Source organism: Vigna umbellata, chromosome 6 (assembly GCF_029865625.1).
Source record: "Vigna umbellata cultivar VRB3 chromosome 6, Vumbellata_1.0, whole genome shotgun sequence".
NCBI classification, from domain to species: Eukaryota; Viridiplantae; Streptophyta; class Magnoliopsida; order Fabales; family Fabaceae; genus Vigna; species Vigna umbellata.
This window is the reverse complement of record NC_142170.1, coordinates 14,886,685-14,901,469: the sequence shown is the minus strand read 5'-3', so window position 1 is coordinate 14,901,469 and position 14,785 is coordinate 14,886,685. Positions and strand designations below refer to the sequence as shown.

Sequence of the window (14,785 nt, the reverse complement as noted above, 5' to 3'; positions counted from 1 at the left end):
AATTGCTTTAGAGAATTATTCTCAGAAGTTCTCCTTTCAGCTTTATCGTTAACTTGACAATGTGAGATAGGACAAGCCTTAGTCACAATTTTGGGTCTAATATCTGTCCCAAAATGTAGATGGTTACTGGTTTGATCAATCCTTCTCTTGTTAAAGAACTGCTCCACTGCAGAACAGTAATACAGCGGGCTAAGGTGAGTGCTAAAGCTAGTTTAAGTTGCCTACAGGTTGCTGTATTATAAAAGATCAGTAATTGTTCCAGATCAATAGGCCAAATAGTTCAGTATGTGACGTGAACAGTTTAGTTTTAACTAAGACAAAGGATAATGACCTTTAACACCATCAATCTCATTAGTAAATTTATCAATGATTACACGTCTTCCAACATCAAACGTGCAACTGAAAAAGTAGTCTGCCTTGTTTAACTCCGTTTCTGATGGCTTGGGATTTCTCTTGTCCTTTGAAGTGCAAACAACATTGCATTTTCCAATAATTGATTCCTGAAAAACAAAATTTTAAATGAAGGAAAATGAATCAACAAACTTCTTTAAAATGACAAAAACTCAATTTCAACTATATCAAACGTTATCTACTGCCAAAGTACCGCATAAAAGAAAAAGATATATTACCTCTTCCTAAAATTATATAACAGTGCGATAAAGCAAACCAAACTAATAACCATTTCAAAACTTCAAACGGGAGTTTAGCCTTAGCATGGCTGTGACCAATGCACATGCTTTCAATCTTTTTCGACCCCTTTCCAGTTCCTTTTAAAACTAGCATTATTTTTATCGATACTTGATACATTCTTTGTGAGCATATAGTCATGTCTCTTGAAAGAATTGATGTCCAGTACTCCATTTCCCCACATCATAAACAAACTTTTACTTTATAAGCCTCTGTATAAATTATAACCAACCAAATCATGGTACAGAATGCCGACAAAAGATTGGTTAAGAACCATTTTCAACCAACCAAAATAAACTAATACATATTAACTTCAAACAAATAAGTCCCTGATTATCACCTTAAACGGCAAATTTAACTAAAATAACTTCCCAGAATAAACATTCACGCCAACTCAATCTTAAACCATAACCAACTAAGCAATGAACACGATCAATATGCGGCAGATAGAATCAGGAGTTCAAGCAACTAATTAATTAAATTACCAGGTAGTTGACATTGGAAAGACCTTTATCCTCTCCCGATGCCAAAAACAACTCATTCCAACAGGGCTGATAATTTCCCAGAAAGTTACGAATTTCCATGGGCCGGAAAAACCAAACAACTTTGATCATCTTTTCACGAGTAGGTCTCTCGTATATCTTGATAAGCTTGCCAATGCTAGTTTCAACATGGTCTGTAGAGAACAAGTAGACACAATCATATAGAAAATACTCGACACCCTCGTAAACGAAGGACTCGTAGTAATGAGTGTCCTTGTTCTTCACACCAACACCCCTCTTCTTGCCCCACTTAAAATCTATCACTTCTCCAACATTTGCCGATGATGATAATGGGCGGGACATCTTCTACTCACAAATGCAACCTGAGACATAATAAATAAATCACACACTGTTTAAAGCAATAAATCATAAGAAAAACAGCGTAGGGTGAAGATGAAAGATGAACAGTTAACTAAAGGGTAAGCGACAACATGGTGAAAAGAGACACTAAAGAAAGCGAGAGTGTTTTCGTTGGTTCACTGACTCACTCACCAAAGGAGTGGTGAAGTTTTTCTATAATAGAAAGAAAGCTTGAGTGTGTCACCTTTGATTGGCGCTAAGTGCTTCTTCCATTTGAAGCAAACATGCACAACACAGTAAGCGTTTGATTGTTGAGAGTTTGTTAGAAGCAGAAAATGGAAATGGGGTTGGCATGTTTGGTTGATGAGTGAGAGTGGAGGAAGGAGGGAACGAAAAATCAAAACGACGTCGCTTCTCATTGTCCGTACAGGTAAAAGTACAGGGCTTGCTTGAGTTGACTAGTCGTGTAGGCATGGAGGTCGTGAGGTGTGGACAATAACTGCATTTCGAATCTCCTTTGCAAGATTTTCTCGTTTCAACCCCACTCTGCAATTTTTTCTCTTACCATGAAAAAATACAAATATATATTGGATAAGAGTATGGTTTTATTTTACATAGATGGTAATCAAGCTTTTGAAATTTTTTTAAAAATTATTTAAACTGATTAAATTCCTAATTTAAATCGAAGCTACTTTATAGCCGAATATCTAATTTTTCATTCTGTATTGCATTGTAATTAAAGTTTGCATTCTTAATGACAATATATTATTATTTCTTTAACAGTTTTTCTTTGAATTAAGTTTCTCTTCTATTACAAAATGTTCATTTTTTTATCATTCAAAATTTATCTTTCTACCATCTTTACCTCTTTAAACTTTAATATAAATAAAAATAATATCTGGTTGAGAAACTTGTATTAAAAGCTAAATTACCAATGACTTAAAATATGAGCATAGGGTATTTTCAACTTTTATATAAAACTGTTTTTGTACAGGATATGTGTGATTATGTATTACGAGCTAACGGTATAGAATATTTAAGAATGTATATGAAAGATGTAGTCTACAAACAATTGCATTTTTTTATACCTTCGTATCCTAGTAAAATAATTTGTTAAGGACAGAATTTTCAAATTTTATGATGTCTAAAAATGTATTATGCCTATTAGTTTACAAGATATAATATTTTGTTATGGTATTATGACAAAAAAAACTTTTTTTTAATAAGACAGTTTAAAATATTTTTTTTAACTGCAGTGTAATCAAAACTAGATAGAATAATTTTCAACAGCATTTTAAAAAATCTTGAAAATTTAATACCATTATTATCTGAAATTACTTTAATAACTTACTTTAACAACGAGTTTTAAATAATTTTCAACTATTAAAACTAGTATATGTGTCGTTCATATTTTTGTAAGCAGTAATTTGAAAATTAATTAATTTATATACCTTTTTATCAAGTCATTAACTTATGGAAGCAGTTTATACACCACTAATCCGCCGTATACCTGAACAAACAAACTACGTCAAATATACGAAGTCTACTCCAGTATACAAACAAAATATATAAATGTCTCTAATAAATTCATATAACTTAATTTAAAGTAATGGTTCAATTCGCGGTCCTAAACACCAAAAATAAAAATGAAAAACACAAACATAAAATAATTTTGTTCCAGACTCAAGGGGCGTATTTAGACGGTGGCAATTATAAATCGAGGGTGTTCAGCAGCTAGAAACAATCAAACAACATTATAAATTAAATTTACAAATGGATATCTACTACTCATATCCCCGCTTTCTTTAAGGGGAAATGACAAGCAACTCAAATGAGTATAAATATCGACAACTAAAACACCTAAAGCGGACACATCAAAAACACCCAAGAGAAAAGATGATGTCTTTGATCTCTTTCTCTTGGAAGTACTATTTGCCTAGAAGAAAGAAATGAAAGAGGATGCCAGGAAAATGATAGGACAAGACAGAGAAGAACAAAACGCCCTACAATAATAGACTGAACCTATAAATGAAAAACCTGAAAATGAGATGGACAACCTATTGCCTTTCAGAGTTATATACATTGAAAAGTTTATTAATAAAGGGTGATATAGCCGCAAGCAACGCCATTGGACACTCCTCGTGGGGTAGATGACCACATCCGGATATTGCAACCAGTCTCTGCACGCGGAATGGAAAATAGAAATATTAGCCAACTTTAAAAAGAAACTAATAATGTGTCATGATAAATGCTACGGAAGATATGACGGTAAAAAAGGGAAATGAGAAAAGTATATTTCTCCCACTTCCATTTCCACTCCATTCTTCCTACCCTTGCACATCCTACTTCTCGTTCCCAAATTGTGGAGCATTAATAAATACACAGAAACTAGAATACTTACAGAATTTAAAAATTTGGAGGCCATTGCTTGACAATATTTCATTGAGACAAGTGAATCTTCCGCACCGGCTATGACCAACACTGGAATGTCTTCTACAGCCTGTAGCAATAAGTCTGCATTTTTTGCAGAGACGATGGTTTCCGATGACAATTTACAAATCTCGTGAAGCGCTTCATCCCATCCTTCTGCATATAGCGGAGCCTAAAAGTATTTAAGAACAGTCACAAATAACACAAGTCAATAAAATATTTCACCAGAATTGATAACAAAAGCACAAGGAACAACCCAGCGGATATGTAAGCCAAAGATCACATAAAAAGGCTTGTAAGCTAGAATTATAGTCAAAATGAACAAACACGTAAAAAGAAGAAAGTGTAACAACGTATGTAAAAGTAATAATATAATAAAAAAATATGTAAACAAATATATGTGTATTCAATATCCCAAAGGATGTAAACAAAGCATGGACTATAAGCTCCCTTCGGAAAGTGAAGTTCGTGAGTTCAATGATAAATATACGCCATTTATCTCTACATGAGTAATAATTTTACATTCTACACAATTATTTCTGCAGTTTGAAACTTACAAAAGGTAAGAAGAGCTATACATGTAGTTTAAGGTACAGACGCACCTTATATAGAGTCAAAACTTCTGTTGTCAGTTTGGTAGCATCATACCATGACCGCCGATTCACCACATGGGTGATTTCTGTTCTTAGTAAGGGACGGACCAAATGTTTCTTTCCAAGAGATGTATGCAGAAGGATTTTAGCAAAGGAAGGAACAACTTCCCTTGATAAGTTAACATTTAACAATACAACCCCTTTCACTGTAACCTGAATGACAAAAACAAGCCTATCAACTTAATCAAATGCAAAATGCACATTAATTACAAAAAATATAGCCTTAAACAGCGTGGATATTAGCTTGATCAGAAAACTTCATGGAATGTAACAATCAAATAAAAGTCAAACCTTCACATACATAAACCTATATACCATGGAATCCAGTTTTTTTTATCTCTTGATCGTTCTGTTGCATAATTACAACATTGGACACAACAGACGTAGATATATGAATATGTATGCAAACTATGATGGTATATTGTGACCAGACACATCATGTCGAAAATATATTATTTAAAGACTACAAAAAAAAAAATCACATTGCTTAATTTTTTTAAAGCCTCATTTGTTAGGCTGGAAATTTTAAAGGGGTTTTTTATTAAGATACTAACTAACACAGCTAATTGCATTGATTAAGATACAAACTAACGTAGGAAAGCAGGAAAAAATACTCACGTTGAAAGAATTCATTGATGATTGAACTCTCTGTGCAGCCATCAGAGCAAGCAACCCTCCATCATCATGACCAATTAGAACAACTGAAGAAAATCCAATCTCGGAACAGAAAGACAAAAGGAGAACAACCTGGAAACACACAAATTAGTCAGATTTGTAATAAGATGAACCCAGATTACAAACTAAATCAGTCTTTAGAACAACTGAAGAAAATAAAATCTGCCTCCTAACGAATTAATCTTTCGGGTTGAGCTCTCATGTATTTAGGTAATAACAATTCTTGTTTCTTTTAAAAGTTGAGCATGGTACAAAACTAAAGTGGTGACTACTTTCTTAGGATGAGGCTCTACTTGAGCGCTTAAATCGCAACATGTATGAGCTGAAAGCTCCAGTACCTACTCCAAAAGGAACCGGTACATAAAACTAGAGAACATAAAGTAACTGCTCTAACAACTCATGTTAAGGATTCATAGTACTCACCTGACTTTCAAGTTTGTAAGGATTAGGCAATTCCTTTTTCTCCCAGTCCTCCCGGCTCAGTCTTGAAGTCAATCCCCAACCAGGCCTATCAAATGCCGCAACTGTACAATTACTCTGCCGGGCTAGAGGTCCCATTACATGTCGCCAAGAGAAGACGCCTCCACCAAACCCATGTATCAAAATAATACCTACTTGACCGATGTCCTCTACATGCTGCTCCGAAGACAAAGACTCTAATTTAATTGTGTCCTCATCTTCACGAATTTCATCTAGATGCAAAACAGGGATTTCTTCATTAAGATGTGGAGAGGTTACTGGAATATCTAAAAGAGGAGCATGTAGAGATGATCCATAGAATTGATTGCTATAGCTCCGGTAGAGTTGCCGATGGGATTTTGGAGATATGCAAGTCAAATGTCTATTCAACTTTGACAAGCCCCCAGCCACTGATGAAGTGGAGCAAAATGTTGAGGACATGTTAAGTGGCGGTGAACCAGGCATGCTGAGCTTGTAATGGAGAGTAAGACCTTGGCAGGGGATGAATAAGCTCTCTGAATCTGCAAGTAATCTAAGTGGCAGTTCTTCATCACGAGCTGTTCCAAAAGGCTTCCTTTTCATTTCACCGTCGCTTTTTGGGGTTCTGCCCTCGGAGGGAACAGGAGACCGAGGGACCTTCTGATAACCAGAGAAAACATTCTTGCACGAAAGCACCTGCTTAATTAAACAGAAATAAGTAAAAAAAAATTACCATATGTATCATCAAAGTAACCAATTTAAGCTTATAAGTTCAAAAATCTTCTTTGGAGCTGAAGGAAGAATATGTTGCCACCACCTAATTCCAAAGGGTTAAACGAAAGAAACAACACTATTATGTTATTCCAATGGCTGGAAAACCGTTGCAAACTTACCGCTTCGGGGTCAACTCTATGAAACATGAGCTTCCTCCTTGCTCTGCAGCTGGTTCTGTAAGCAACCACAGTGTGACCAAGAGCAAACACAACTGACGAGAGAAACAAGACAGGCATTCCCCATGACTTCTTTAAATGGAGTCTCTGTCTTGTGGGGGAAATAGTAGCTTCTGCTTCAATCTGAGAATTTACTGAGAAAACACAAGCTTTGACTGATAGGAGGACAATTGAGATAAAGGAAGACAGTGTCACAGTTCCAAGATAAGGACCATGCGAAAGAGCCGGGCCATCACAAATAGAATAAACACCTGCATTCATTTAAACAAACAGAAAAAAAGGCACAATATGAGAACTAATCCTTTGTATATATAAAGCCACACTAATTAAAACGCAGAAAGAGACGCTACAACTAGCACTTCCTCATACACATTCCATAGACAGAATAAATATTGAGAAAAATATAATTAATCATTCGGTGATAAATTCTAACCAAACGGTTTAAGAAAGGAGATAGTTCTGCCTCCTAATTTAAGTCAAAAAACATATTTCTCATCAACGCGCTCATCTCTCTTGAAACATAATCTGATATCTGTTTCATCGAGTACGAGAAATGATTTCCAACAAAAACTAACGAACAGAAATATGAAGGTAAAATAAAGCAAAGTAAAGAACACATGGTTCGGTAGACAAATTAAGCAACGTATCCTCCTCTTTCAACACCCTTAACTTCAAGAATAAAACGAGAAAATGAAAAGTTACTATAATGTAACATCAGAAGCACAACGAGTGATCCTTTGAAAAGGATCATCATCATCTTTGTTTCACGTGATACAGGATGCAGGTAAAAAAGGAGAGGAATAGCGAATCATACAGATAATGATGAAGGATCGTACGACCGAAACGAGAGGAATATCCATCAAGGAGCTCTTGAAAGAGTAACGACGCAAATGCTCCTTGAAGCCGTAGCACTTGACACAGGTGAAGCTGGAAATGAGAACGCAAGGGACCAGCACGTCAACAACCGCGACGAGCACAGGCAGCGACGTCACGAGCAGCGACGCCACCAATGCCGCCACGAAGAAAACCGTCCGAGCAAACCGCCGAAGTTTCTCGAAGCACTGTCCTCCCCTCACCATCATGGCAGTTCCAACAACAATTGGAGATCCGCCAGCCGAAAACGGTGACGTGGTTTCAAGAAAAAAGAATAATCGGTTAATTAATTAGTTGAGTGTTGAGAAGAACAGAGATCTCCGAATCCGATATCCAACTGAAACCCTAACTTAGCTAAATTCAGTACAATGTTATCCGGCGGTGACTCAGCGGCCATTCTCGGCGGTGGAAGTTCAGTTTCGCCGGAATGATTGCGTGTTAGAGAGGAAGAAATACATGAAATAAGCGACACTAGGGTTCGAGTGGAAACGAACGAACACAGAGAAAGAGAGAGAGGGGAGAAAAGTTTGAACGCTGAAAATCCCTCTCTCAGATTTTTCACGAGTTTTGAAAATCCCCTTTGCCTTTCGCCTTCTCCAATCTCTGTCTTCTTTCTTCTTTCTTTCTCTTTATGTTTTCCTCCTCCTTCTCGTTTATTTATTTACTGATTAATTTAATTTAATTTTATTGATCTCGCTATTAAATCTTTCTTAAATACTTAATAAACCACTGATTATCACTTGCTCTGTTGGCAGACAGAAAATCATCATTGGTTAATTACAATGATATATTATTTAAAATTTTTCACTATTCAATTCAAGCACAGGCTGGCCCTTTTTTTTTCTAATGTATGATTTCCAGTTCATTTATCCTCACACCAAATTTCACTCTATTAATGCAACTCTTTATTTTTAAATAATACAAGTTTAAATATTATATTCTGTAACGCTCGCTAAATTTTAAAACCTTTATGTTAAATTAAAATAATATTAAAACATAAAACAATTGCTTAATTAATTTATGTTTGAGATAAAATAAAAGCATTGCTCCTTCGAAATCCTATAAGCTTTGACCCAAATTGATAATTTAACATAAAGTAACATCACGAAGATCATTGCATAGTTGCGTGCAGCAAAATGAAATAAATAAAGGGAAAAATTGAAGTTAGTGAAAAGTGTGAGAAGAATTTTTGAATAATGCAAAAGTACAAACGGCACGATGTTCTTGAGCCATGAAACGGTCTCAGTTGAATTTTTTAATTTGAATGTAACAGGAAGCAGGCCACGCGTGCATGTTAACAGAACTTTACAAATTTAAAAATCAGTCCCTGTAAAGGACGCTGTAATAATTTAACTTTGCGAGGTCAGAATTGTGAATATGAATATTTATTCATGAATGAAGATTAGTTTAGGAGGGTAGCAAAAGCTGTGTTTTCATCTTTATTTAAACCTAATTTGTGATTGGTAGGTACGTGAGGTATGTTTGTTGAAGGTATTCTAAAAAAAAATAATCTAAAAAAAAAATGGTAGATAGGTTTGATTCGAAAAAAGAGGGAGGAGTGAGTAACCGTTATAGGAAGAATGCGAAGTGGGCCCCACAAAGCATGAGTCACCGTCACCACCACTCAGTCACAGCCTGTTCTGTTGGGTTGCTTGGTGGTTGCCACGTGGGCTGAGTGAGAATCATTTTATGTTTCATATACTCTCTTTCTTCTGTTCTGTATGTATTAAAATAATAATAATAATAAAATGAATAAATAAAAAAATAATTTAATTATTTCTGAACGGTTAGTCCATGCTTTCAGTTTGAGCTTCATGTATCAAGGTATCCGTTGTGCTTCCTACTTCAACGGCCTTCTTGCACCCATATTCAAATTATTCCTCCGTAAAAAATTAATAACTATGATTTAAAAACTATATATATATATATATATATATATATATATATATATATATATATATAAATTATGACTTATAAGTAATGAAATGTTGCTATTATTAAGTTTACGGTGTGAATTTTGATATATACTTTTCGTTCGAGTATCTCAATAGCTTGAATTAAAACTATATAATTATGTTATGACTTTAAATATTCGTGAAATTCATATTGTTCATAGTTGCCCTAATTACGACATTATTGTTTTAATGAATTAAAAATAGGAAGAAAAGAACACATATTTTTCAGGACGATAATAGACTAGAGATTGGCAAAGCCATCACTGGTTTTAATATTGTTCAGGAATGAGAAATGTTAGTATTATTATTATTATTTTGAATATGCAATGAATTGATGTATTTTTCTTTGGGCAATGGATATTTTTGGTGCAATAAAATCATTGTATTTAATATCATTAAAAATGTTATTTACACCTTACTTTTTTTTTTTGTTAGTTTCAATACTTAGAGTCACGATAATCAAGTAAAAAATCTTCTTTTCTCCAGTCAAAGCAATCAACACTGAATAAATAAATATCTACCTATCTATCTATACATCTATATATTAAATACGACTTACATTAATGAAGAATATAATTTATTAATTTTGAACTACTATCTTAGTTTTTAAAATGTAAAATTTAATTTTGATAAATGCAAATGCATGTTACAAAATTTTAAAGAAAAATAAAAAAAAATGGTAAGAAACTAAAAATTTAAGATAATATACTTTTTCCTAATCCTTTCCCGTAGCTATAATGATTTTGTTTCTTTCTTCAAATTCTTTTTAATGTATGAGAAAAAAAAGGAAAAAGTTAAAGAAAAAGAAAAAATCATAGCAACTTTTCATAGATGTGTATAAAATTTGCATGTAAAATTTGCAGGATTGCATTCAAGAAAATATGACCACAAAAGCCTTTCATCGGATTTGAACCCTCCATTATACATTCTTAGATTTAAAATAAGTAAACCGTTTTTTTTATAAAGTTAGGAAAATGTCTTTAATATAACTACGACGTCTTTTAACTTCTACATGAAGAAATCAACATAAAAAATATTATTTTTCCAATAAGTCTGAATATAAATTACATAGTTAGAAATTTAATAAGATTTAAAGTAAATATTTAACATACGTAACTCTGTGATAAAAACTACTAAGTCATTGTATATCATGCTAATATCACCGTGTGATCTAAAAAGTAGTTTAAGAATAATAATGATTTTATAAATGACATTTGTCTAATTTATGATTTACTATTAAAGATTAAATTATAAATGCAATTTTATATTAGTCGAATTTCATTATCTAATAATCATTATATTATTAAAATGTTTTTTTAATATTTTGATGTTATTTTGTTAAGATTCAGACTTCAATTTTTTTTCTTTGAATATTTGAGTCTATGTTAATATATAGGGTAAAGAACAACTTAACTAATCGATCAAAAGTATGAATAGAATGATTTTTTTTTTAATTTAGTCATTTTTTTCTTGATTATATGTAACTTTTGTGGAGTTTTTTATGTAATTCTAAGTAGTTCAGAGTAAATATCTACTATTTTGTAGTAATGAGATACTTCGTATATTATAATTTTATTAATTTACCATGTTAGTGGTTATTATGCTATCATTTATTCATCTACTATTGTCATATGGTATAAATAAAGAGAAAATAGCAATAATAGATGACTGTTGAGATTGTTTATGGGATTGATGGAAAGTGAAAGTTACAAATGAATATATAATTCTTTTGTATTTGATACATTTTATCCTCCTTGAATCAAATTTTATATAAATCTTTATGGAGGATTGTAACACATAACATATGTTTATATTGTTGTTTAGTGTTAATGTTAATTATGTAATATTTTAATGCGTGTTGTAATTCTATTAATATTAATATAAGATGTTATTGTGATTAATTAATTTAAATGAGTATTTAATTATATAATAATAATTTTACACACTTGCATGTTATTTATTAAAATATTTTTTTTATCAAATTTATTTTATCAAGTCACAAACTCATGAGAATGAAAACATGAACTATAATGATATTTTGATAACATTTTAATATCATTTACGTGGGTGATTGATGATATATATTGATGTTTATGATTATTATTATTGATTGTAAAAATTTTTTAAATCAATTACATAATCACACATAAATAATATTAAAATATTATAAAAAATTATTGTTAAAGGATCCTTGTCCATGAAAATGGAAGAAAAAACGAGAATAAATTTGCAGTAGGGCCTAATGGCACGGCTGAGGTCATCAAAAAGATTTTGGATATTTTTTCACATCATACCATAAGACAAAAGGGTGCCTCAATCTACTTTTATAATGGGAATCGACAACAGGGCACTTCAAAAAATTTCTATGATTTCAGATGTTCATTATTCCAATCACTTTTTAATCAGTCACTTTTCTTTGGGTAGAATAAAATTATCCCTAAAAGTTATAATTATTAATTTTTAATAAAGTACGAGTAAATTTTAATTTATTTATAATTAAAATTAAAAAATAAGACATTATATAAGGAATATTTCTTAATTATATTCATCAATTAAAATGTTTCTTAATTTTATTTGAAAATTGATTTTCATTTTGAAAGAGTGCAAAGAAATTGTTGTGCGGTGCGGTGCGGCCCCACCGTGTTATCAAAACAAGGTAATCACATTCACAACAACACGACACAAATGTTTATGTCACTTTATTTTCATACATATTGGAGAATGAATGGAATACCACAAGTGTTACCTTTTACTTTCTTCATAGGCTATGACAGCACTGTACTCATAGGTTTTGTAAGCTCAGTGTTCATTTCTTAACTGCCTATTTTTTTTATTTAGAACATTTTTAATATAATTTTTAACTTTGCAAATAGGTAAAGAATGATTATTTAAAATTTCTTACTTTTTACTCTCAAAATTGTTTTTAAAGATATTATTTATTTTTACTTTTTCTCAGTACTTTTAGTTACTGTTGGTAAGTATTAACATAAAATTATAACTTAAGGTCAGACAACACCAACAACTAGTTTCTTGCACAGTTATGCTTAACGCTTTGTTCTTTTGTAAGGATTTGAAGGAGATGATTTGAGGGAGATGATTTGAATGAATTTGAATGGATTTGAGGGTAATTTTGTTATTGTTTTTTTGAGTGGATTTGTGAGTAATTGAGAGTGAATTTGAAAGTAAAATTTGTGAGAATTAATGTAGGATTTGATTGATGTGACAGATTTACAAAATTAGTTTAATTGGTAAAAATTGAAGATTACCAAAATGCCTCTAGTTATTAAAATAATATAAAATGTTATTTATTAATGTTATATTTAATTATAAAAATGTTTATAAGAGAAAAATAAAAATTAATTTTTAAAATGTAAAAAAAATGATAATTTAGTAAATTGAAATAATAATAATAATAATAATAATAACTATTATTATTAATAACATTATTATTTTTATTATAAAGAGAGAGAGAAAATCATTATTATGAATATTATTATTAATATTATTAATTATTATCATTATTATTAATTATTATCATTACTATTATTAATTATTATTATTATTATTAGTTATTATTTTTGTTTCTTGGTTGAAGATGTAATACATTCACACAGTGGTAATAAAATACATTCACATAATGGTAAGTGCAAGGGACTAAAAAAACATTTGATTATAAATTATCTTAAATCTTCGCATAACACCGATGATTGGAAAAATAACTGATCCGCAAATCCTTTCTTTCAATCGCTTGTAATTCTTTTAAAGCGAACATGAAAATTTTCTAAATCCGCACTTTCCTTTACTCGTAAACAGTGAATTCATCTCAAGCGAACAGAACATTAAAAGATCTAATTGGGTAGGAATAAGTCTTGCTCCTATATTTTAGATTCTTAATATATAATCATTTTAACATCTAATGGAGTTTTCTTTCAAAAATAAATACCTAACCAATTAATACTCTGTCTAAGTTTCTAAATATTTCTTTTGGTTTTAAGTTTTTCAAACATTTATAATATATTGTCTTTTTATTTTTCTAATGACTAGTATACTTTATATCTAACAGATAACTTAACAAACATGTTAAGAATAAAACTGACTTAATAAATTATATATATATATATATATATATATATATATATATATATATATATATATATATATATATATATATTAAAATTTAGTTAACTTTTGTATCATATTTTTTTTTTATTATTAAATTTAAAAAAACCACATGATACATATAAGTCTTAGCCTATTGTATCGAATATGAAATGATCTCACATTAATCAATAGATTCCCTCCTCTCCTCGTGTAAGTTTAACAATTTTACAGGACAATATTTTAAACAAGAGTGACTAAGCAAGAAGAATAATCAAGTTTTTAATTGTGTGATTGATAAAATAGGAATAGTGTGGAAATCGTTTTATGTCCATAAAATATTTTTAAATGAAAACATGATATTAAAAGTACTTGTTTTAGTGAGTATATAAGCAAGTATGTCTTAAGAATTTTTATAATTTCTTTATATATATATATATATATATATATATATATAAAATTAAGTCTGGTACTAAATGAAGTGTGATGAATTTGATAAATTAAAAATTGAACATATTTGAAATAGTTATATTTTTTTAATTTAACAAATAGTATTATATACAGTGTTAACCTTATATTAAGATTATTTATTTTCAAATATACGATGAAATGAATATTAGTTTTGCATTTTTTTAAAATTTACAATATAGTCCTATATATATATTTTTAATTAATATAAATTGGTGTCGAATTTCTCACTCTCTCAATTATTAAAGTAAATCTAAGTACTTTAGACAGCATGAGTTGATTTTGTTGATTACATGGGGTCATTTCATACTTTCTTTGTCTATGTTAAAACTATATATATAAACGTTATTGATTGGTATAACTATAAGCAAATAAAAATTAAGCTCAGATTAATTTCTACATTACAATGTTAGATTATTCTAAATCTCCTGAAATCACGCAAATTTGACAGAACTACAAATTAAATTGTTTCAAAAGACAGAGAATAAAAGTCAACAAAGTACTATACACAAATTTAAGCTAGTGTCAGAAAGTTTGTTTTTCAACTCCCAATGCTCAAACTTTCAAACTGAAAAAAATAATTTAACATGTAATTAAAGAAACATACAAACAACACTGAGTTGTTCTTCCACCACAGTTGCTATAATCTAATTATCAATATAAATATATACCAAGACAGATAGATAAAGTGTGGAACAATCCCTGTCTCAAGCAAC

General features: G+C 30.7%; 2 protein-coding genes across 2 annotated transcripts; both read right to left on the bottom strand.

The window, feature by feature from the left end:
• Positions 1–63: 63 nt before the first annotated feature.
• On the bottom strand, positions 64–2,126 carry LOC148196841 (protein ANTI-SILENCING 1-like). Its single transcript, XM_088092691.1, has 2 exons — positions 1,173–2,126; positions 64–500 (listed from the first exon to the last, which is right to left on the bottom strand). The coding sequence occupies exons 1-2, from the start codon at positions 1,530–1,532 to the stop codon at positions 312–314; spliced, it is 549 nt and encodes a 182-aa protein (XP_087948817.1). The 5' UTR covers positions 1,533–2,126; the 3' UTR covers positions 64–311.
• A 1,138-nt stretch (positions 2,127–3,264) lies between these two features.
• LOC124834613 (uncharacterized) lies at positions 3,265–8,185 on the bottom strand. The gene is made up of 7 exons (XM_088092690.1): positions 7,490–8,185; positions 6,619–6,926; positions 5,711–6,421; positions 5,231–5,359; positions 4,562–4,765; positions 3,931–4,131; positions 3,265–3,709 (listed from the first exon to the last, which is right to left on the bottom strand). The coding sequence occupies exons 1-7, from the start codon at positions 7,755–7,757 to the stop codon at positions 3,587–3,589; spliced, it is 1,944 nt and encodes a 647-aa protein (XP_087948816.1). The 5' UTR covers positions 7,758–8,185; the 3' UTR covers positions 3,265–3,586.
• Positions 8,186–14,785: the final 6,600 nt, after the last annotated feature.